Source organism: Poecile atricapillus, chromosome Z (genome assembly GCF_030490865.1).
Source record: "Poecile atricapillus isolate bPoeAtr1 chromosome Z, bPoeAtr1.hap1, whole genome shotgun sequence".
Taxonomy (NCBI): Eukaryota; Metazoa; Chordata; class Aves; order Passeriformes; family Paridae; genus Poecile; species Poecile atricapillus.
Window position 1 is genome coordinate 62604317 of NC_081289.1, and position 25432 is coordinate 62629748.

The 25432-nt window shown below is 41.0% G+C and overlaps 1 protein-coding gene and 1 long non-coding RNA gene across 2 annotated transcripts in view; one reads left to right on the plus strand and one right to left on the minus strand.

The window, feature by feature from the left end:
• Window positions 1-1710: 1710 nt before the first annotated feature.
• On the minus strand, window positions 1711-13801 carry LOC131573641 (uncharacterized). The gene is made up of 3 exons (XR_009276225.1): window positions 13663-13801; window positions 12492-12667; window positions 1711-1881 (listed from the first exon to the last, which is right to left on the minus strand). It is a non-coding gene; the product is annotated as an uncharacterized LOC131573641 (long non-coding RNA).
• The window catches only part of LOC131573640 (signal peptide, CUB and EGF-like domain-containing protein 1), a 199350-nt gene continuing 187674 nt past the window's right edge, over window positions 13757-25432 (plus strand). Inside the window, exons 1-2 of the mRNA XM_058827792.1 lie at window positions 13757-14132; window positions 16931-17053. Of these exons, the coding sequence (XP_058683775.1) occupies window positions 13757-14132; window positions 16931-17053 (499 nt within the window). The remainder of the gene's footprint in view (window positions 14133-16930; window positions 17054-25432) is intronic.

Sequence of the window (25432 nt, forward strand, 5' to 3'; positions counted from 1 at the left end):
GTAGTTGCTAGGTTAAATCTTTCCTGTGTTAGAAAATATGCAAATATAAAATCTATCAGGCAGCACAACATAGTTTTGATCCTTCTTTCCTAACCTCCAGTGATTTTAATAGAGCAGGAAGAAGCCTAATGAGATTTGTCAGGACATACTACTGAGATCTGGTGGCTGTAGCAGCTGAATGCTGTATAAAATGTAAAACTCTTCATATAGTGCACAGGTTGTCATTGATCTTTTACTATGGCTCTTTTGGCAGTAAAACTTCCATGTTTGAGACAAAGTAGTGTTTTCATACAAATGAATTCTCTAATACAGGGCTCCTGCAGCTCAAGAATGGGTCCTGATTCTTGAATACTCTAAACTGTTGGTTTTAGTGCAGATGCTCACAGGAGTTTGTCTCTCTTAATCTTGCCCAGTGCTGGAAAATTTTACTTTCAAACATTTTTTTACTCAGTGCAACTTCCTGTGGCTACTCTACTGCACAGCTTGTTGGCTGATAATAGACTGGCCCACAAGTTAATTATTTCCATGTTCTACACAGTAGCTTTTTTTTAAAACTCCTCTTTTGTTAGGAACTTCAGCAAAGATGGATTTTAATGTTTTTTTAGCTGTTGAAACTAAGGCTAGGGGAATATATCCAGAGTATCAAAATTCATAAGGCAGCTCCTAAGGCAGCTCTTTTTCAACAGTACTAAAACAGAGCTGGATTTGTCACATTAAATGTTTACAAAATCTCCCCCCTTCTGTCCCACTGCCCCCACCCCATGTATATTTGTATCCTTTTTAGTATTAATAGCAGAGTTCCCTCAGAATTTTCAAAATCTAAGGCAAGAGTTTGCCATAAAAAATTCTGCTAAATACTGCTTGTTTTCAACCCTCCTGCAGAGTACTAAAATACAATGGAATTTCTTTTCACTAAAAAAATTCATAAAGTCTAATTGTGCTTAGACTTTTTTGATGATTCTCCAGTTTTTTGTGGCTTCTACTGGACCTTGGCTTTCATGCTGTTTGGTATTTTTTTTTTCCTTTGTAGGCAAAGATAGCACCTGATTTACCCTTAAACCTGATTCCTCTAGAACTCTGTCACCTTTCAGTGTTCAGGTGTGCAAGTTTTCTCACTTCCTTTCTAAAGGGAGCAGATGGTTCTGTTTCAAGCCGATTTTCTTACAGTCACAGTAATTCAAGTACCCATTGATTGTTGGTCCTGTCTTGCCTGGTAACACGGCTGTGTTGTCAGTGATGTGCCAGTGTGTGACACCAGGACACGTTTGCCTGGTCTGGGGATCATAAACTAACTTTTACAAACCTTGCCAAAAAATGTGAATTTTAGTTTAGAATATGTGTAGTTTAGATTGTATAACTGTTAAATATTAAGTGTTACCTTTAAAAGAAAATCATAGCTGTCTGGTGTTATGCCAGTTGCAATTAATTTCTCTAAAAATATTTGAATTCGGATACAACCTAAAAATAACATATTTTTCCGACTACTGCAAAAATTTTCTTTACTGAACTGTACTCATTTCAAAAGTTTTAATCAGAGTTGCTGCTACCACTTCCTGCAAGGTTTAGATTTGGTTTTTTGCTCCACTGTCTGACTAGGGTTGCAATCATCTGTAAACACAGGGGACATTTAGGTTAAATAAAAGGAAAACATTGAAGCTTTGATCTGGGGAAAAGGAGGAGGTGGGTTTTGTTTTTGAATTTCTTCTTCATGATTTTACAGTTTATTAGCACCAATTTAAACAAGCTAATAGGTTCAAATTACAACAAGATAATTGCAGTTTTTTATAGAGGCACTATGAAATAACCTCCCTTCTATTTTAACCTTTCATCTTGGTCTCATTCTTATCTGTGGACTTCCCCTTTGCCCTTCTTCCACTTTGCCTGAAAAATAAGCAGAAAATACAGTTTACATTATGTCTGTACACACGTCTAGGTTTTTTTAATATATCCCCAGAGGAAATTGGATAAATAAATATACATTTTTCAATAGCTGTAGGACATTTGTTTAACATGGACTAACTCCCCAATAACTAGCAGAAGATTATACATGCAAATCTGATTTTCCATCTAACTTAAGGTTCCCTCTCTTGGGAACCTTGGTGACTACTTGCAAACACTTTCCTTGAATGAGCAGTACCAGCAAAGATACATTATGGTGCTAAAAGTATATAATGTAAAAAGTGAGCTAAAAAGATGGAAGAAGGTTTAGAAAAAAGGAGGAGATGGAAAAGGGAAGTACTATAAAGGGAAGGGCATCTATAAAGAGAGAGGGGTCTAAGCCTTTTACAATAGAGGCAGACTGAAATAACCATGGTTTCTTCTTTGAGTCGTGAGAATAGCTATTTTCTTGTTTAAAAGCTTAAAGAGCTATTAAGTTGGGCAAATCACTGGTAAAACAGCTGGAAATGTAAATAGCAATTTAAACAGTCCATTGCCCCTCAATCCAAATGTGGAATGTGCAGATCTACTTCAAAAAAGTTCCTCTGGTTTTATTATATTGTCAATGGTAAGAGGATTGAGTAGGCACCCTTTCTCCATGGGCTGAATGGAGACAGTGTGCTTTATTTAGAAAATCCACTTTTTTTTTTCCTTTTCTCATTTTTCTTCTTTTTTCCCCTCTTCTTTCCCCCTTCTTTCCTTTTTCTCAATTTTTTCCTTTATTTTTTCTTTTCTTTTTCTTTTTTTTTTTCTTTTTGCAAGTGAGCAGACGAGTCTCTAATTTTCACACCATTCTCCCTTAGAGACCTCCTTCAATTGCACCATTCTTTCATTATGTGGAACTAATGAAGTGCTCTGCAACCTTTAGGTCTCCAAAGAATCCGTTCCATTGCTCCAGGAATATAGTCCTTAAATAAAACATGTTTCATTGGCTGACTTCAAAACACTATTCTTATGGGGGAGGGGGGATAAATAATTGGCCTGGAATCACTGTGAGGAAAAAAAAAGAAATTACATCAGACAATGCTTTTAAATTATAGTTACAGTCAAAGGATACATTCAGCAATGGCAGTTTGGGTTCTTATTCCTAGTAAACTGCCAAAATTGGAATATAATTTCTTTGAAGTTCCAGACTGCAAATCTTTTTATGACTATTGTCTTTTCAGTGCCTGTGTTCCATTGAGAGCAAATGGCTTTTGTGGTGTAAAAAATCATGCAGTAGGAGATCAGTAAGACTAATAATTCAGCAGCTGAGTTGGAAGGCTGGCTGCTTGTGTGTCTCAAAAATAACACCTCACATTTTATACACTGCTCTTAATGTAAACATTTAAACTTCTTTATTAGTATTCATTTCCTTTCACATTGCTTATCTTTTGGTGCTTGATCTAATTTGTTGCATATTGGATTCTGGCTTTTGGTAAACTGAAATAACACTATCAGCATGATTATTGTTATAGTTCTGGCAGAAGAGATTTGCTGGCTTAATTTCAGTGAAAACTATATGTCTGTATTTGGCTGTAAAACAATTTATATTTATAGAAGCTGTTGTAATCACCTATTTTTGAGTGAAAGGATTTCTTGGCACATAACTGTTCTTCAATACCCAGGACTTATCGCAAATTTCTAGTGTAAAAACAATACACTTAAGCTCTGTTGAACTGATTAGAAAAGAAAACAGTGCTTAATGAATGTGGGGCTTTGATTTTTGGGTACCTAGGGATAAGTTACAGCCTTCAATTGGCTCCCACTGTATTTTGGTAGGACAGCACGCTGCACTTTGCAGTAATGAAGGTTGTGGAGCAGCAGTCAAGAATAGGGACTAAGTTTTGCCAAGGTCATTAGTACCAGTGGTTACCTAATTGTGGACCCTCTAGAGTGGCCTGATTTCAAACAGGAACACAGCTTGCAGTCCCTGTGTCAAGCTACTCTTACATTTATAGTGGCGACACCTGAAAATCCTTCCAAAATCCTGGCTCTGACTCCATTTCTTGGTTTTCCAAACTTCCCGTGTGAACCTGAGAAAGTAATTCAACCTCTCCGTATCTTTCTGTATCTGATCTTTCCCTTATTTTTACTAGGGGAGAATAATACTCCGCTTTTCTGTGTTGTGAGACCTGATTCATGAATATTTATCAATCTCTTTAAACAGAAGAGAGTTGCACAATGCTGGCCTCATCATAAATAATTTTTGAAATTGCAAATTTGAGACTTGCTGGAATTTCTATACCTTGATATAGGAGTGATTCTGGAGTTGCACCCTCTCAGTTCCTAGTGTGGAGTGACTTTTATGTAACTTTGGTATCCAAAGACAGAGTTCCTATTTTGTTTTCTCCCCAAAATGAAGCGTGCAGTTGCTGTAGCTGGCAAGCCGTGAAAGCACCAAGTGAGGCCCAGATGACTCTGAGTGCCAGCACTTGCTGCTGTTGCCCAGCTGCTCAAGTTATTCCTCCCCTGCAGAGAGAGATGTGGGCTCTACTACACCTCAGTTGTGTTCAGGTTGAACTGGGACATGGAGTGCAAGCCCCCCACAGGGCTGACACTGCTGTTCTGCACTCTGCAGAGCTGTTTATCTTGCTGTTTAGATGTTGCACGGTTTGCATACCCGTGACACAAACCTGAGTGTGCAACTGAAGGCCAAATAAAGCCAGCAGAAAGCTCTCCATTAGTCTGAGTTGCGGGGTTGGACTTTCAGAGGTAAAAAGAAGATGAAACTTGAGATCCTGTTCAAGCATTTAATGCCCTGATTAAACACCAGCTGAAGACAAAACAGGGAAAGCTGTAGAAGGTAGGTACTTTCATGTTCAGTGTCGGCTCCATACAAACATGTAGGTGGAGCTGTCTATTTCTAGGTAAAAAAAAAGAGATGCTATGTTTCATGGAGGTTCTGAACATCAAGAGAATTTGCATGTACTATCTGCAGTCTTGACACATGTATCTACATACATCTGGCTTTTTTGGTGTCCAAGGTTTCTTTCATTGGGAAATTGGTGACACAAGTACTGATTTTCTTTCTCTAACTCTACCATATTTGATTGAAATTAATTCCAAATTATTTTAGATGTGTCATTTAAGTTGAAGAATGATGAGAATTTACCCAGGAGCTTTCAAGCAGTCAGTATCTTATGCCTGCTGTATTTTCACTTTGTGATAGTATACAATTTTCTGATTTCACCAGCTCTCTGAGCACACTTTTATGAAGCTTTACTATCCTGTAATCTTCTGTAAACTCCTTTCACTGTAATTTACTATACCTGTGTTAATCCAATCCATCTCTAATGATATAATAATACTAAAAAAAGGCAACACTAATAATAGGTCTGCACTATGTATTTCATGTAATTTGAAAAGAGAAGCAATGAACATTTGAAACTAAATCCTGCTGTCCTTCTTTATTCATTCAGCCATGGCCTTTCAATAGAACAAAATAATATGCAGGATTAAGGTGAGTGGAATTTTACCCTTTCTATATCCAGGCCTCCTGAGGATGCTGCATTTAATTGTATTTGATAATCTTCTCTTTTATTTGCCATTTCACACCAGCTGAAACTGCAGCTGCCTGTCAGGAATTCAGTTAGTCTGAGCTTCAGCTATCATAGGTAGCTTAGTGCACTAAAGCACAGGCTCCTCTGGAGAGTCCTTAGGGAGGAGAACTCATTTAGCAGAAAAGTATAATTGGGGCTTCCAAGTGGTTCTGGAATCATCACTGTATATTTGGATAGAATGATGCATTTTCAAAGCCTCTGCAAGTGTGTAACCAAGCTGAGTGTGCTTTTAAGGATGAAGTAGGCCACCAGAATGCTTTAATTCCTGGGCTTTTTAAACATGATTACTGGGAAAATGTGTCAGATATGCACTCTACCATTGAAATGCAACATGATGGCAGTATGAGGGGTCTGAGGAGTGGTGTTCCCCTTCTGTGCTGTAGCGGGATCTCTGCTGGACCCTTCACAGCCGTGTTAGGAAACAGGGCTGGAGTCTGTGCCAACATGGCCTGTGAGCAACAGGTTCCCTCACAGCAACTGCAATTACCCTGAAACACCCCTGCAATACCTGCTGAAATAGAGTCCTGGGACTTGGGAAAAATGTGCTAGAAGGAAAGAAGATTTGCTGACCTTTTTTTTGTTAAACTCAGGTTAGAACTGCAAAAATCAACACACACAGGTGCATAGACTTTCTTTGTCTTGTTTTGTTTAAAGAAGGGGAGCCATTAGTTGATGTGGTAGAAAAATCTGAGGCAAAGATTTGAGCTTAGATATTTTCTGCAGTATCTTCTCTGTAGGAAGTTTCTTGTAAACCACGAAGATCATGATAGCCTGGTTCCATCAGATTTGTCTGGTGTGTTGACAAGTGCAGCATTGTTCTACACAAGACATGAACTTTCCTATTGCAGGCGTTTCTCTGCATGTTGGAGTCTAAAGGAAAGCACAAGAGTTCCTGCAAAGAGCAACAACAGGAATAGGTAGCAGCACAAAGAAGCTGTGTCTGAACTTCTTCCAGTTCCATGTGAACTGAATTGTATTTATAGTATCCCCATTAAAACCCTAAGCACCCAACTGTATCCTTAGGTCGAACTTTCATTTTTCATTTCCTTTGTCTAGTCTTTCCAATTAAAACATATTCATTTTCACTGGTGGTGAGGTTCATAAGTGTTCAACATCAACATTTTAAGCATTTGAATATCTAAAAATGTGAGGAACACAGCTGATATAAATTATAAAATTAATATAATTCTACTTAATAATGTATATTTAATATAATTTTAAATTGTAAAAATGTTATTAATTTAATATAAATTATACAATAATCTTGGCATCTCTAGACTTTGTTGTCTTTATGAGAATATTAACTTTTCAATAATTTTCAATGCTTCATCCAAGTATTTTAAAGATCCTATTGTGAGATTTATCCTTCTTCCTTAAAAGATAATTAGGAAAAAGTCTTTTCCCTGTTTTGAATTCTTCTTTTTTCAGAAGCCCTATTCTGTTTACTGGAAAACCATTGAAACATCTTAATTGTCACAATTCTTAGCTAATCTGAGCCTGCCTAGAGATGGAAAAGAGTTACTACAGGACTATGAGAGACAGGACCCTGCTTGTTCTCTTTCTGAACCTTTGATTGTGGTGTTGCACTGCTCTGAAAGTTATTTCTCACCAATGAGCCCCACAGTGCTCATGCTACAGGCCTAAATTTCTGCTGCTATCCCCCTGATACTCACTGGTCCTGCCAGATGACAGCTGGAGTGTTTTATAATATTTTTTCACAGCTGAAGAGGTTAAGGCTACAATCACAACAGGGGAGATGCAGGCTTCCTGATCAAAGCTCATCTCAGTTCAGCTGTATTGAAGGAACAGAGCAACTGAATTAAAATGCATTTAATTACAGTACAAAGAATTACATGCATCTATATTTCAATATAGGTACCTACATTGGAATACAACTTTACTTGGTCTACACCAATTTTGCCTACGATAAAAGTTGTTACTGGTAATACGCCAGGCTTAATGGATAAAGTGATGGCTTGAACTCAATCACATCTTTCGTAATAGGCTTCTTGTTTAAGTTTATATGGCAATGAGCTCTTAAATTCTGGATTGCGTGCAGTAAAGACTGCAGCTAAACAAGGGGATGAGTATATGTTTACACTTGAACTAAAATAAGCACACTGATTTTAAGAAATCTGTACTACATAGCTCCCGCTACATAGCTGGCTTGGACTTGGATTGGTAAAGGAATTGATGCTCTGACGTGGTGCTTAGTCCTCCAGCTGGTTTTGATGGAAGAATTTCTGTCCCTGCAGTAAATTGAACAGATGCTGCAATGCAAAACTATCTAAGTTTCAACAGCATTGGACTCTCTTCATATTACAGCAAATTAAAGGGAAAATCTTGAGAGCAGCTTTGGTACTGTGGGCCTCCCTGAGGAATGCAGAATTTCAAATTAGTACACAAATCTCACTCTAGCTCTCAGTGGCTGGGAGGGTAGGGAAGGAGAAAAATTGCAGGAGCTGGCTGCATTACAGATATTTTTTTCCTTCCTTTCTGCAGGAAGGTGTCCTGAGAAATAACCTTTAATTGTTTGTAGAATTGTAGAGTCAGGAAAAAATTACATTTTATGAAAAAGCTTCTGTTGGAATTTTCCTGGAGTCTTGTTGTTGCTTTTAATGTTAAAAATTAAATTGTTTTGGATCAGGAAAGGTTTAAAAGAATTGTTGCAGGAGTCTTACAAGAACTTCCCATGATTTGTCAAGTTGTCCTGCCAACTCACCCACATCTGCAGCTTCTCTGCCAGGCTGCAGTTGAAATTTGCAGCCTCTGGAAGTCCTGGGGCTTTTGTGAGTGCTTTTGGTTTGTGCTGGGTTTTGTGCTTAATTTTTTTCTTTTTTTTTCTTTTTTTAACATTTTTTTGAGGGAAAGTAGAACAGGTAGGCAGGGCTCTGAATTGAAAAAAAATAAAATTTCACAATATTAAGCGTTCTGTGAAGCTGAATCAGCTTTTGCCTCTGAACTGCTGCCATGGTGTGTTCCACAGAGCAGAGAGGACTGCCCATGTGGATTAGAGCCATGTTACTCCCCACAGCTGGTTTTGAACTGTGCTGAAGGATAAAGGGAATGTGAGTGGAGGGCAGGGCCTCTTCTCTTTATCCTGCACTACACAATCCCAAGCCTGCTGAGACAGTCTTTGCAGAAGTCTATAGGCAAGAGTAGTCCTGCTGATAAATATGTACATGCTTCAGTGTTCCTTGCATGTTCAGGGCCTTGATTAGAATGGGAAAGGGAACTGATAGCTGACCACAAATCATGGGTACAACAGAAAGTACCTCAGCCTGAGGGCCTAAAGTGCTTTGAAGAAGAAATTAGAGCCATCTGTAGCCATTTTTGAGAAAAAGTTCACTTTCAAACAAGAGATCAGAAAATGTTTTCTAAAACAACCCAAAAGCTTTCTCTCATCTGCTGTGTTACTAGAATGCTGTTTGTTGTACTGTGCAGTTTGCTATCCAGAGCAGTTAATGACTATTCAGAATTTAAGATTTTAACTAACTGTGATAAGCCTAAAACACTGAAGACAGTAGTTTCCTCTGAGTTGCTTGACATTTTTGGAGTGTGCAGTCCCAGGTGTTCAAGAAGATTGCATGTTAGAGCATTAGCAATACATATTTCTTTGCAATCACAATAATCTGTGAGATTCATTTTGAGACTAACTGAAGTGCTAATGCTAAAATACAATGGCAAGTAATCTGCAGCAGATTAGGAGCAAGAACTTGTACTAGCACAAGTTACTGTTTTGAAGTCCTCAGTGGAGGAATCATTAAGTTAAAATTTTCATCCTACTCTAGTGTAAAGCTAGTGGATGGACAAAGATCAATTGGATTTTTTTTCTCCTTGATATTTCCCTTCTGACTCCCTCATGCCTCTACTTCCTAAAACCAAGCCATTTCAGAATGCCACTGCATTGTGAATCTCCTTGTGAACACAAGGACACATTGCTAGCATTTCTGAAACTATTTTAGCAACAGACTTATCAAACAGGACTTTTAGAAGTTATTCTTTTCAGCTCTACGCTTCCACAGGTCTTTCTCATCATCTCCCACCTGCTAAGGTATAATTTCAAAGCAGGTAGTAGGCACAACCTTGTTTTGTGTGTTCTTTCATGCAGATTTTAGAGGTGACCCTTATTAATTTTAAGAGAGACTGCTGTTACAAATCTCCTGTATAATGATGGTTATAAAGTTTTATCCTGCTCTTTATGCATCAAGTCCTTATTCACCTGTTTGAGATGTAACCTTCATCTTGGCAAAGTATACTTTTACTAGGCTGGAGTACCACTAAAGGAGGATCTACTCTACTTTTCAAGGTGATGGTGGTATTTTCCATCTCTTCATTAATGTTTTCATCTTTCCCTCTCAGTGGTTATAATTCAAGCAGGGGGGAAAAAAACAAACATTACTCTTCCCAGTAACTCACTCCTCTCCTGCCATTTAACACAAATGTTAAAGTGTTTTTCTGAATAGAAAACTGTTCATGACACACTTAAGAGGAAAGAAACTTATGGATTTGTAGATAGTAATGTTAAGTAAGGTGTTTTGAGCCTCATCATCCACTGTGTTAAACTAATTACATGTTTAAGGAAGTGCTTTTGCATGAGTCTTCATCTCTTTTGGCACCTTGGCAATGAAAGGGGAGGAATAGCTGGATGAAGCAGGTGACAAATTTTGGAGGAAGGTAACAGCACAGAGAGTAGATGTCCTCAAGCATGAGTTGATGTTTCTCTTCAAAACCTGGCACTGACTTCCACCTTTTTTTTTCCCAGAATATCCAAATTTGCCACTAGTTCCACAAGGTTTCACATATTGTCTCCCATCATATTGATGGGAGAGTGAGATAAAACTGATTGTGATCTCACCAAAGCTATGGAATAAATGTCCCCTCTTATCTGTTACAGCAGCTGCTCTGTAATTCCCCATTTCCTCCAATTAGGGAAAAAAAGAAAAAAAAAAAAATCCTCATCCCCTTATACACCGAATTTTCTTGTGCAAAACTTTCGTTATGGATTATGGTAGACATTTGTTGTTGTTGTTTTTTATTCCCATGTACAAGAACAAAGCATTGAATTACTTCAGCTGCATGCTTCTACTTGACTTCCTGGAAACTTATGCTGTATTTTCCTGGAAAGAAGTAATACAGCATCAAGTATGTGGTGCTATGCATGTTTATTGCCTGTTAGTATCAAAAGTTATATGTAAACAAATGCAGAATGGTCTATATTGCTTTGAAGAGTTGGGCTTGCATTGTTCCTTCCTAATAGAAAGTATTTAAGTAAACTTTGGAGATACATGGTTCAGGGTTCAAAGTGTAGGTGCTCCCAGCACAGATTCTGACACATGGATTCGTTGTCCCCTATTCAAGGGATCCAGATCTCTCTCGGTTCTTTGAAGTACAGTTCAGAAAAAGAGATGAATTGAAGTTAAAAGGGTCAGGCTTTATGTGCCTCACTGGACTCATAAAAGCCGTAACTGGGGAAACAGACAAAATAAGTACAGTATATTATTTTGAGAGGTGCTGTATTAATACAGTGAAAGATAGGCCCTGCTACAGTGGGCTTTCACTGCAAATGGACAAGAGGGACAGAAGGAAGAGAAACAGAAATGAAGAAGCAATTGGTTCAAGTTTGCACAGGCTATTCAGTGACTGCTGTGATTCCTAGCACTATCAATAGCTTGTGTTGCCTCCTGAGGCAGCAGTGGCCCCAGTAGTCAAGTGTTCACAAATAGCAAACCGGGAAACCAAATAATTCTGCAGATGCTGTTCTGTCTTTTCAAAGCACTTTTGGAATAGTGCATATCTGTGGGAGAAAGTGTTCTGAAGGTGGGAGTACTGTTCTGCAGCCACAATTCTTTTTAATGCTCTTGCCTGATATGCAGCTTTTCATGGACCTTCTATTCTGTAAAGAGATTGATCCTAATAAAACATATCTCTTTTATTATTAAGCATTATTATTATTTTATTGGAATAGCTTTAGGGGCATTAGTATGGAAGAACATTAGAAGCCAATTAACGTGCTGCCCAAAGGCTTTTAGGCAGAGCTAAAGTACTTTGGTAGAGAGGTGAAACACTGGAGGTGCTCCTCAGGCTGGGCTGGCTCCATCTGCAGCCCAGGTAGCTCTTGCTTATGCCCCTTACCCAGAGCAGGTTTGCAGTCATGAATCTGCCTTTTGCCATCCACATTGGAAGAAGCTGCTTGGTCATTACTTCTAACATTAAATTTTTCATAGAATCATTTGTGGAATTGACACAGAGATGATGTTAGATTATTATAACCAAGCACAGGAACATAATTACAGGTGCAAAAGGTAAAAATCCATAAGGATCCCTTTTTTAAGATGTGTCCCTTAGCAAGAAAGACTCTGAAATGACCCATCTGTAAATATTCAGCCTGGCATTGTAGATGATGTTCTTTATTTTATGTGATAATCCTGGCTTACTGTTAAGGTGCTCTTTTAATAAATACAGTACTTTTGTATTTCCTTATGTATTCTATCTGTCAGGACCTTGGTTTAAGGAAATAAACAACGAGCTTGCTAGAAGATGGACACCTGATCTGAATGATCTTTAGCTTTGTATGCCACCCTGGGAGTATACAAGGCCATATATAGACAATGTGAGATTTAGACCAAAGGGACTTCCTTTCCTGAGTGCCATACAGGTGTTACAGATTATAAATGCATAGAGTCAGGCACAAGTGTGGTGATTTCTGTAACTCAACAGATGCAGCTAACATGACACAATGCATGATAGAGAGCAAGTCACCAAGGCAGTGAAAGTATTTTGTTGCTTTAGCAAAATTCTTCATTGCACTGTGGCTTTTAAAAAAGTTGAAATAGTTGATAGCTGAACCACAATTCTGGTGGATTCCTTCATGAAATGTAAACTTTTTTGGATTATTTATCCCATAATAAATTTTATTATGAGTCCATGAAATTGAATGAAAAGGCCAATTGTGAAATACTTAAAGAAGAAACAAATGGGGGCGGGGGGGGGGAGAGAGATTAGCCTTACTTTTCACCTAGAACAAAACTCCTTCCAAAATCTTGGAAAATAAAGGCTCTGGCGTGACGGTCACGAGGTGGCGCTCCAAGACACCGTGTGGCCTCTCTGGGGACCTCCAAGGCACCAACGCGCCGTGGTGTATCCATGGAAGACTCGGGCATGGAATCCGCCGCTGCACCTCAGCTCTGTAACATAAAAAAAAAAAAAATAGGCGTCCGGATTTAAAATAGCAATACCCCTAACCCCACCCCTAAGGGATTAAGGACGGGAATGCCCAAAGTAGAGGTGTAAACACGCGGAAAGCAAACAGCTTTGGCACTGTGTAGTAGTGGTTTCGTTTTATTGGAGGACAAGGACCGTGGTGTGGAGTTTTACTAAACACGCAGCTGAACTGAGCAGTTTTTCTTACATTTCCTTCCCATCTCTTCAAGCTTAAAAGTACTTAATAGTGCTCCTTTCTGGGCAAGTATATTGTACTGACATATATGCACATTTGGGAGGAACTTGTCAGAAAGAGGCATCTAAGGCTGTAACAGGGTCTATTTATCTTCCAGACGACAAGTGGAACTCATACACGACAGGCAGCCTCTCGGGGGAGTTAGGAGTTGAAACAACCAAAAGTAGCAAAGCATTTCAGCAGTAGGGTACCTGTGAAAGAAAGGTGTAAAGCGAAGAGGGGCGGCACGGCCGTAACAAGGGATGTATGCCAGCTATTTCAGTCCTTTAAAGACAGTCTGAAATGGTTTAGGGTCATGAAGCTTGGCTCGGAGGGGAGAAATGTCTCACGTTTGGGTTTAAAAGTGCAGGATTTTCGCCTCCAAGGTGGTGGTGACAACGACACTCATATGCTCGTCTGGAGCGGAGATGATTTTGGGGAGTGCATTCCTCCGGGCCGGGCCAGGGCCGCAGGGATCACTTGCGGAGCTCGTGGTTGGCCCGAGTGAACGGCTTGGAGAAGTAAACCTAGGGCTAGAAAGGCGCACTGGCCTCCGCAGCAAAGCCCTCAAAACGCTGGAGGAAGTCAGCGGCTGGTGATAACCCGTGGCAAGCGCGAGCGAGTTAGCCGAAGCTAGGAGGTAGGCAGAAAAAAAAAAAAAAAAAGTCGTCTTTTAGCCTGAACCCGAGAAGGGGGAAGGATCCCTAGCCGCGGTTGCCAAGGAGATGGGCAGTGTCCGCCGACCTGTCTGCCCTCACAGCCGCGGTGTGGGGGTATCTGTCCGTATCTATCCCTGGCGGCGCCCGCAGCCTCGGAGGGGCGCAGCGCGGAGGGTACGATGCTGCAGGGTCCCTGCCGCCCCTCCCTGTCGGGAGCAGCCAGGCCGCTGTGCCACGCCGGGCAGCGCCCGAGCCACGGACGGGCTCCCCGGCGGCCGAGCACCCCCTCCCCGGGGCGGCGGGGCGCGGGGGCGGCTCTGTCCCCGGCCCGCCCCGGCACCGCCCCCGCCGCGGGAGCCCCGGCGAATCAGCGGGGCGCTGTCAGGGCGTCAGCGCCGGCGGCTCCGCGCGGCCGGCCCCGAGCGCGTCCCTTATCGCAGACGGGCACCGGGGATCGCATCATTATCATGGGCACTGTTTTCTTTTCGCGGCGCTGCTGTTTGCTTTTCGCTCTCGCCTGGGCCGGCAGGTTGGCGGGAGGCAGCGGGGGCGCAGGTAAGAAGAGGGGGCTCCGCCGCCGTGCCGCCTTCCCCAGGCGCGGACGGTGCGGAGCCGCCGCCCCGGGGGGACTGTGGCCGTCCGCTCTCCTCTGCCCTCTGTAAGGTGTTCAGGGGGAGGTCACTTCTCGCTGCTCGTAGCGCCGAGGGTGTTGGAAGTTGCGGTGGGGAGGCGTTTTCTCGCGTGTTTGACACAGCCGGAGCCGAGGGATTTCTGCAGGGAGAGATGGGGAAGAAAAAGTTACTCAAGTGCCTACGAGATAAGCCTGTGCTGAGGTCTGTAGACTCCGCAGAGCAAGCGTTGGCTAGGATATCTTCATAGGTTTTCCTTGTCTGCGCATTAACCCAAAGACCTGGCGTTTTTAACATCGGCGCTCGTATCGGTTTAATAGCTGTAATTATGCTTTGTTTTCGCTTCGGTGATTAAAAGAAAACAAGCCAAAAATCAAACACCCCCCAATGTTATCTGCTTTGGAACGTTGCAAGCCCAAAGTGCTTTTTGAAAGAAATATATGCAGGCTCCGAAGTTGTGCAAGGAGAAATCTTTTGAGGTGAAGTACGAGTGGGAGCAGGCGGGGAGGGAGGAGGAGGTTGTGGAAAAAGTCCCTGGTCCTCGGATAGAAGAGTTTAAATGTAACAAAATGAACGAAGTCAGCCTAGAAATTCTTAAAGTCCGAGTAATGCAATGTGAGATGTGGAGCAGAGCAGGGGCTCATACTTTGTTTTGCCCTTTCATTTGACTCATTGGCATTCACGCCTGACTACCAGGCATCCTCTGGTTGCTGTGAAATGTCCCCCTTGTTGGCTCAATGCAGTTTGAATTTTTGACGGCATTATAAAGAGTCCAGCTGTCACTTTTGCTGTTCTTGATGGGAGATGGGTGCCGGTTTTAATGACTCGAAAGTATGAACCAAAGCACAAAAAAAAAAAAAAAAACAAAAAAAACCAGAAAAAAAACCTCCCAAAAACTTCTTTCTTCTTTGTGGTTGACTGAATCTGTGCCTGATCTGGGCAACACCTAAACTAATTCACATAAATCATAGCTGGATCTGAACTGGCTCAGCCGTAAAAATATACGAATGGACAAGAAAGAAGGAAACATTACAGCAGCTCTGCCTTAGTACGGAAAATTACGACGCTTGGTGTTCTGTTCAGTTTTTTTCTTAAAACAAAGACAAAAAAAAAAAAACAACAAAAAAAAAAACCAAAAAAAACCAAAACCAAAACACCTCTACAACAACAATACAGAGTCCGGGTAATTCTCTCCCTGGGATTCCAGAGGTGTCCCGCGGGGCTGTCCCGGTCTGCACCTCCCAGCGAAGTTCTCTGTTGTGTGCCATGCTACAACGTCTGCTTATTCTCCCCTCTCTAAATAGCCCCCTCCCGTTCCCGGTGACTTTGAAGGATCCGCGTGTTATCACTGGAGATGGCTGAGCAAGCACTTATGAAACAATTAACGTTCGGATTTCAAGCTAACAATAAAACTGTTTTCACTTTAGCGCACCTTTTTGAGGACCTGTTAATCTAACTGGCATGAAACCAACTGCACAAGCCTCTCGCTGGATGCCCGGCTGCCTCCCTCCGCAGCACCTCTGTCTCCTCGGTGCTTCCTGACCATAAAGCGGGGGCTGCGCTCTGTGCAGCTCTGCGGGCTCCCCTCCGGCTGCTCACCCGCTTCCCTGCCTGCGTGCTCGTGTTCTCCCGGCAGCCCCAGATGTGGCTGTGGCGTGGGGCGGGGAGGAAGCCCCTGGGAGGTGCGGGATTGACAGCACGGCCGCGCTGACGGCTGCCGTGCCCGGGCTGCGATGCCATCGCGGCTCCCGGTGTCGGGAGCTCCGGGTGCCGGGGTGGCCGGGCAGCGGCTGTGGGCAGCGCGGGGGGCGGGGCAGCTCAGGCAGGGCTGTAGGTGTTCCCATGCTCCCAGCACACCCCATCCCTTAGTAGGTCGGGGTTGGGGTTTTCCCCCCATGCTCACTTCATCAACATTCCCACGACTACCAAATCTGGATTCTGCCTCATCCTCCTCCCTCCCCATCCTCTTTAAGTCCGGAGGACAGAACGAATGTCCTTCACTGAAATGTTTGTAATGTTTCTTACACTGAAAACAAGAAAAGCGGTCTGGGTCCCCCCTTTCAGAGTCAGACTTACCCAGTAAGGTACACACCCGAGCAGGGGCTGGGAGGACTGCTGGGACTTTTTTCCTCTTAAATGAGTGTTAGTCCTAGTAGATGATGTTATTGCAGGTTACTTTCCTCCACTCTACCGTACCGAGTTTCATATGGTCTTCCATTTATTTATTTTTTTGCTTCTCAGGAAAAAGTATTAATGTGGTTTTGCTGTTTAAATATTTCTTTTTCCCATTCCCTCACCAGCATAGTTTATTTAAACTAGGGTCTGTCTTTATAAATTAAGAAAATCTCTGTGCTAGAACAGGCTAGTGGTCTTTTTTTTCTTCTCTTATAGGTAATTTAAGCATTCTCTTGTTTTACCAAGATGTGGGTCTCTAGTACCAGACTTAAACAGCAGAAGCTAATTTCTAGTGTCTTAAGTATTTTATTCATAGTGCAGAAATGTGAGACTGAGTCCCTCCACCTCAGTGGAACAATGCTTGTAAGTGGCTTGAGGAGATATCACGTTTTCTGGTTTAGTTATTTAGCCTCAGATGTTCCCATTTCCAGCATGACACTGGGAAGGCAGGCAGGCATACAGCTTCAAGGGGAGTATCTATCCTTGGTGTTTTGTTTCTCATCTGTCCCCTTCTTATCTGTCCCCTTGGGGTTCCCTCTGTGCTTCCAGATGTTGACGAGTGCGCAGAAGCTACGGATGACTGTCACATCGACGCAATTTGTCAAAACACACCAAAATCCTACAAATGCATCTGCAAGCCGGGCTACAAAGGGGAAGGGAAACAGTGCGAAGGTAAGAACAGATCGGCTCCTCTCCTGTCTCTTCTCCCCTCCCTTCTTTTATTTGTTTGCTCTTTGAAAGCTTTTGTAAATAGCTGAATTCCTGAAACGATTAATGCAGATTTACAGCTGCTTAACCTCAAATCTGGGTGTTTATTGGCAAGCATCCCCCTGCTGCTTTTGCTAATTGTTCGGCACCGCAAAACGTTGTGCCCGCCAGCCTCCTCTTCAGAATAAAATGAAACAAAAAAGGGGTATGAGGGGGTGGCATTCCCTGGCAGCACCAGCTCCTCCTGGGCAGTGTTGGGCTCGAAGCGCCGCGCCAAACACGTGGGTGTGGCCCGTGGATGGGATGGGATGGGCCAGGCCCCTGGCCAGCTCCCTAGCAGAGAGCGCACGGAAAAGGCTCACCACTGTTTTCCCCATACAAGTTACAGAAGGTGTTTTTCTGTACGTACTCAAACAGGATGCTGGGATTTGCTTCTCTTTGACATTCTACATGTGTCACGATCATATATTTCTAATCCTTGGGACATAATTTTAAAAGGAAGAATATCAGATTATTGTGTTTGTACAGACTTGAAAACACTTACTTTACTTCTCTATGTCCTCATATCACTCTTGTCATTGAAAAAGACCTAGCAGGTTTTATTAGGCTCAGTGTATACTCATATTCCGGATTTTATGGACTCCATCTTGTCTATTGAATCTCAGTGGATAGATTCTCTGGTGAAAAGAACAAATATTGTAATCACAGCAGAATGCCTTCCAAATAAAAGATGCAAGGTTTTTATTTTTTCCTACTTGTAGATGCTTAGTAGATATAACATTTTCCTTCTAAGTCTCTTGCTTTCTATGGCAGAATGCAGATTTTTGAGAAACATCTGTAGCTAGTCCATTAAAAAGATTGGAGACCTAGATATTAATTTGGTTAACTACAAAAATATGAAACCACATATTATTCTCCATGGACCTCAAAAATGTTTGTGCAAGTGTCCTCAGAAAGCATTTTTGTGGTTGTCATATTTTTCTGTCTTGGGCTTAAATTGACAGGGACAAACTTTGATTGTCCACCTTTTGGTGCTCTAGTATATCTGAGCTGCTCCTCTGGAAGCCAAATTTTATTTCTTGCAAACAGGATAATCATTCAGCACCAGTTCTTCCTCTATTCATCCCTTTCAGGGAAAGAGCTACAGAACTCTGAAAAAATGTACTCAAGGCCACAGATGTGGAGGTTACAGCATTCTCGGCATTGGTACTTGTATTGGTTTTCTACATTAAAAGTTTCCTTATGCTTTCACTATTCATATTTTGGTTGTTTAGCTCTGTTTAGTGGTAGACATGGCTTATATTCATGCTTGACTAATACACATATATCTCTTTTCCTGACTTGCCTTGGCTCAGTAAAAAAACCCAAAAAAATCCCAAACTCAGGAAATAGAAAAAACAAGATTTATCCTTGTAATGATGTACAGAAAAATGGAACATATAATATCAAACTCATATCTAATAGATTTTAGTGTCTGACCAGCCTGATAAGTAAACTAGGGCAGACTGCAATATGTTCTGCATGGATGTTCAGCATTAGTCAGGTAATGTAAGTGGCCTGAACCAGGTGTTACTGTGCATGATATATAAGGTTTTTCCTACAACATTATGGTAACAGTTCTAAAGATTTTGCATCAGTGTCACCCTGAAAACTAAACCTTCTGATCTTGTTTTCATAGTTTTTGTTACTTTCCCAGGAAAGTATAAACATACGTGTTTACACATTCCTTCTAAGAAATGTCTTTGATGGACGTTTCACATGACCAGTGTGATTGGGAAGGTGGTAACTTAGTTATTCAATCCCTGGTCATTGTCAAGAATCTATAAATACTGGAGTCAGAAAATAAAGTTACTTCTTTTCCTGACATACCATTGAGACGTGCTCATGTGAATCATTCTGTGTCCTTTAGCGACATATCAGTTCTGTGTCTTAAGTTGGTAATTAATACCAAATTTTGGTAGAAGCAGAAAGCTTCAGAATGGGTCGGTGGCAAATCTAAGATCTGCCTCAGGCCTGTTGTACATGTATATTGTATCTGAGGTTAAGTATTAAAAACCTACAGAAATAAACAGACTAGCTTAGTTGATTGGTATCTAGTATTCTGTCACAAGACAACCTCAGTGACCAGCTGTTAGAAGTTATCTTTTAAGATAAAAGTGACTGTTAACAAAGGTGAAACCCACTGGGTTGTTTTTGTTGTGCTAAAACCAAAACTGGGCCATTAAATTATTCTTGTCTTGAGTCTAAAGCCCAGTCTTTATAACTGGGCTTTTCAAAATAAGTCTTTTGATCCGTGAAACTAGTTACCTATGAGAAAAAGATTTTGTACAGATAACAAGCCTCTTAACTAAGTTTGTAGCAAGCTACCAGTGTTGCTTCAAGTCTGAAGAGTATTCGTTATAACTAACACACTTATATCCCAGTCTCTCTGATACAACAGGATTTTACTAAACTAGTAGAATTTCTATTCATACAGTACAGTGAGTTTAAAGGCATTATACTATCAAATTAATTCTGATGAATTTTAGTGAGCTGCCAGTTTGGGTTGTATTGAGGCATTGCAATTAATTTAGAAATGTGCATGTTTGTTTATTTTAAATGGTAGTCTTAAATACTGCTTTTGTTCACTGAAAATTTGTTTTAGAGCAAGGGGTAGAGTATGGGAAGTAAGATTTTTTGGATGACTCTTAGGAGCACATATTTTTACAAAAGTGTACAGTGTATCAATATGTATTTGTGTACTCTTATGTATTTATAGTTTTTTCTAAACAATGGGATGCTTGGGCCAATGCAGTAAATGTGGAGCCCAGCCACTTGTGCAGGATTTTGCTCAGGGTTTGCTGCTGTGAGCCAAAGGGTGGGGAAAAATATATATGACACAAGTATTTCTTTAAGGACATGTGGAGAACTCTAGCAGCAATTGTATGGAAATTAAACATTTTCCTGACAGTCTGTTAAGTTTCTTTGGTAGGGAATTTATTTCTGAACTTTGATTTTTCTATCAAAATGTCTTTTGGCCTGGGTTTCTCCAGAGTTTATGAGGATTGAGGATGACTTTTCAGTTCACAGATCTTTTTCTTAGTTTTTTTCTTTCTGGATAATTTTCTTGTCTGAACCACTTGACCTGTTTCTTTTCACAGAGTACAGTTATTTGTCCAGACAGAAGAGTTCCTCATTCTTCTTGAGTCCTGTCTTCTGCTTCCTTCTGTAGATTTCACTTTACTTTTTTTCTTTCTTTAATCAGGTATCTGTTATGCTTTGTAAAGCCTCATGGTGAGCTTTGCCACGATATTTTTCCGTATCATGTAATGTATTAATATGCCTAGAACACAAATTCTCTAGCTGGCATTTTCATAGGACAGAATATTGTGTCCAACCCAGATAACTTTTAAAAAAATAATTCTCTATTTCTAGTCAATATACAAAATACATTAATTTATAATTAATTAACTCGCTTGCCCTGGCACATGTGCTATTACCTAAGAAGTCTTCCCCATTGTGATTTTAGTCAGGATCTCACACACAGTGGGCTGGATTCAGCTGCAGGCATGATTTTTCATGATAGGACTTTGTCGTTACCTTCTCAACATTGAATTTTGGCTTTTCCACAGGTTGATATCTCAACAAAATTGTGTCTAAGCAGTGGAAATTCCAGAAGGTTCAAAAGCATTCCAGGTCCTGGGGTTCCTTATGCCCTGACAGAGCATTCTTTGTCTCCAATGCAATGTTGTGTGTTTTCAGTTGTAGGATATTCTGTTATTGAATGGTGTATGAAGGGTTTTAAGCTCTCAAACCCAGTTATTTGGGGTTTTTACCCCAAACTCTTATGCCATTAATGGTTAAAATATTCTGTATAGTTGTTTGTTGGTGTTCACCTATGCCCATTTTATATCAAGTTAGTGTTAAGTTTATATTCTAGGTTGATTTTTTTCCTTAGACTACTTTTTGTCCTCAATGGGACTGTAATTTCAGTGACTTGCTCTAGCTGTTGGTTTTTCCTTTTGGATTATACCTTACATGTAGGACCCTTAAGACACATTTATTGGGAACTGTTGCTTCTGAATTGTTAAACTCTGTGCTTTCCCATATTGACTGAGATTTTCCTCTTGGAGCATTTTTTCTACTGTCTTCCATAGTATTTTCAGACCTCTGGTTCAGTTATTTTAATAATTGATCTCATACAGTTGTTACAATGTTTCTTGAACTTTTTGTGCAGAAGAGAAATGTTCACAACTTTCAGCTGGACTTTTTTTCTTTTTTTTTTTTTTAATTCTCCTATGAAGCTTCATAATGTTGTTGATGGATTTCTTGCTGAGGGCAACATACACATACCATGGCAAAGGGTCTGATAGAGTCTGCCCTGTGAGGGTGATTTTCAGATTTCTGCTCACATTGGAAATTTGTGCTATATCAGCAGCAGTTGTGCTTGACTGCTAGGTGAGCAGGATTGTGCAGTTCTAGTGATTAAAGTCAGTCATGTGTTTGTGTATTTGTAGTCTTTTTCTTAATGTAAATCATCATTCTAGATAAGTAGGCAGGTTATGGTGATAATCTGCAATGAGGGCCTTTATTCTTGATTGCCCCATTGACAGGACCTCACTGGGTTTAAGTACAATCTCAAAATAAGATGAACCATTCCTGCCACAGTCACAGGTATATTCAGCCTCTGCATGTGTCCATTTGGAAACACAAACCAGTTGTCCCTTCTGACCAGCCATTATCATCTTCAGTAGTTTTGTGGACATAAAGCCAAGTTTCTACTTGTACCTGTTTTTCAGATCTGTTTTTAATGGATTTTAAACAAATCTTAGCAATTGGAAAAGCATCTCATCACTTCCATTAAAATAATGATTGACTCTCCAGGCTTGATTTAATACTCCTGTTATAATTTTAATCTTGTTGACCTGCTTTATCTTTCATTTTCTTAAGAAGCTCATTCATAGTCTCACTCATTGGGTTTTAATTTTATTATGGTCTTTTAAATACCTGTTGTGTTCTTCTCATGCTCCTCAAAAGTGAACCCAAATATTGTGACAGGGCCGCTCTGAATCAATCATCCCAGAAACACAGGACTTGCCAGACTTATCATTTCCCAGCTCCCAATCTAGTATCTCATAGTAGAGCCTCCTTTTGTCTGCAGGGATAAGTAAGTAGGGTACTTCTGGATATCCTTTACTGGAACAGTGATCCCATTTCTTTTAAGAGCTCTGTGGTATCCCATCAATCCACTCTCAGCAATTCTTTCTTAACCGAGTCATCTTCATCAATGATGTCCTCTGAGAGCTGGGACACTGTTGGGTGTCTTTTGGTTTCTGAAACTCGGGCATCTTGATGCTTTCACAACTCTAGTGAGCTTAGACTTGTTCTGTCTGTCTCTGCAGAATAACAGTGGTCCCACTGAACAAGGCAGCTTAAGTGACTTCTTCCTGATTGATGATTCTTCCAATTGCAGTAGAAGGTGAATTAATACTTTTGAGGACTGCCTTGATCTCCCTGAATGAGGTCTGCAGTGAATATTAGGTGCTGAAGCTGCTGTGCTTTCTGGGGTTACAATACCTTGACAGATGGTGCTCAGGTCATGTGTTGAAGTTCATGTCACCCTCCCCTAAGAGATGAGACCTGGTGCTCCAAGTCTGTGCTGCTGCGTTTGTGAGGCTGGCTTGAAGCAGCCCATCTGAGAACAGAGCAACACACTCTGCCATCTCCAAATTTTATGGGGATTTCTATTTCAGGGTCAAATCTTCCTTCCCAGTTTGATTCACACAGATTATGGCTTTACTCTGGATGAGCCTCTATGCTGATTTCCCTGAAAGCAGCTTCACAATGAAGCAGTACATGTTGTCAAAAAATGAAGGAGAGAGAATACCAACTAGCTGATTTGATTTGAGCTGGTATCTGCTTTTGTTTTCTCTTTCTATTATTGGGTAGCTTGATGCATTTTATTTGGTTTAGGCTGATAAAAGTGTTCCCAGAATTGAATTCTAAGGCCTTCTACATCTCTGCTTTTTTCTTTCTCCTTTTTTGTTTTAATTGTCTGGTACTATTTAATACTTAATTCTGACTTGCAAGTTTTCTAACTTGCACCAGGGGATGAATTTTTTCTTGATTCTTGGGGGATGGAGAAGTGGAGAAGTAGCAGCAAGTAAGAAAATACTCCTGAGAACATTCTGTATTTAATCAGTATTTTATTACAGCCTAAGTGAATTAACAGCTTATGATAACTTTTTTCTTTTTCCTCCTTCACGCTGCTTTCTGTTCAGTGAATATGGCTTTTGTTTTGGTCATAGTTGAGCCTTGATTTTACTTATTTATTTACTCAAATTGCTTTAGTTTCCCAACTTTGTTTAGTATTTCATCCACTAAAACCAGAATATCCCTTAGCAGGGCTGACATGCCCTGTTTAACTGCTCCCAGGCCCATCAGTCCTTATGTGTCAAAAACCCTATTGTATTCTCCTCTCCCTTTTCTTCCCTACCCTATCCTACATCTCTGAGCTGCTTTTTGACAGCTCATAATGCTGCTTCAGTGAACAGACCCCCGGTGGTCCACTTTGGAAATCTTCCATTTTGACTTAGAAAAAAAACATCCATCCAACTTTTTTTTTTTTTTTTTTTTTTTTTTTTTTTTTTCTCCCTCCAGAAATGCTTTTTGGCTACAAATATCACTATATTTTGCATAAACAAATACCATCCCATACAAAATATGGGCCTCATTCTTCAACAGCATTACACATAATTCTCAGTTTGGGCAAAAAGAGGGTTTTTTCCAAGGACACTTTAGCAAAGTGTTGATAAGCTCCCTGTCTGCTGGATGGCCTATGGGTATTTTGGGTACTTATATATAAAATTTCGTCAGCCTTAACAGTTGCTAAGCTGCAGAACCCAGGGTGGCCTCCTGGGGTGATGTAAACTTGGTATTTAGAAGGAAAGCTTTCCATCCAGATACACAATGTAAATTAGCTGTCAGGAAAATTATAACGAAATGAAGGAGCATAAATAAAACACACTAAGCTCAATAGGTCTGTCCTTCTTTTTACATCTGCCACATACTATCCAGTTTTCCTTGTTTTTCCAACTGTCACCTTTACTTCTGGCACAGTCCCCTTTCCTTGCTGTTTTCATTATGTTGTCTTGTATACTCTGTTACTCAGCTGTCTTTTAACCTTGTCATTTCCCTACAGCAAAAACTGTTTCTCTTTTGTTCTTTCCTCATATATTTTCAGTTATTTCATTTAGCTTTCCTTCCCCTGTCCTCTCAGTGGCTTGCTGCAGTTACAGCAGTGTTGTTCTGAGAGTGAGTGTCCCACAGCAAGACCTCTGGGCCTGGAGAACTGGCAGCTCTAAGTGCCTCTTACTGGTCCTTTCCCTTCAGTTTCATCTTTAAGTCAAAACAGCTCCTACCACCTCTCAGATTTCCCTTTTTTCTTGCCTCTTCTCCCTTTTCTCCACCTTTTTCCTGGCACCCATCAGGAACTTGGAGCTCACCTGTCCCTGCTGTTTCCACCCCCTGCAGACCCACAGCTGGAAAAAGTGGCCGGCTGGAAAAAACATCTTTGCCTGGCTGATTGCCATAATTTGTTAGCTCCTTTTTGGTTATGGGCACTGTCTTCATGTGTGTCCACTGCCCTGTTGAAATACACATTCTTTGATCTGATGCTGCTGCAGGACATGATCAGGTAGCCTCTGCTGGGATGATGGCAAAGGAGGAGTTAAGGAATGTGACCTTCTGCTCCCTTGCCCAAAAAATCTGCACTAATGCTACTTTTGTTTCCTCTGCATTTGAGCCAGGTAGCATCCACTCTGTTTATTAGCATTCATGCTGTCAGAACGCTGTGGAGGTAATGGGAATCATGGGTGGTGGATACTGTCTGTACCTGAGGAAGAGGAAGATACCCTGTACCCATGGTACCAGTCCCAGGTTATTCTAGCCCAGGATAGCTGTGAGCCTTAAATGCAGGGCAGGTTTGGCCAAACCTCAGGCAGATCTGTGATGGAGGATGTACAGCAGGAATTTGTAGGGAAAATGTGCATGAAGTCTAGTGGCAAAAGGAATAGTACTCCCTCTGCCCTGATTTAGGAAGTTCCTTTTCCTTGATGGTACTTTTTTTTTGCAGAGGGGCAATTGATGTGGGGCTATTCTGTGAAGAATATCACTGAAATAATAACCCCAAAATGGACGAGAACACAAAGAAATAGAGCCTGGCCTTGTAAGCATTTCCACACTGAAAAGTCAATGGACTGGAATATAGAGGCTGAGACACATGGGAGGGAGAAGGTGGTGGTGAATAAGGTGAATAGATTTCCTAATCTGGTTTAGTTTCTGGGACCATTGTGGTGTGAAACT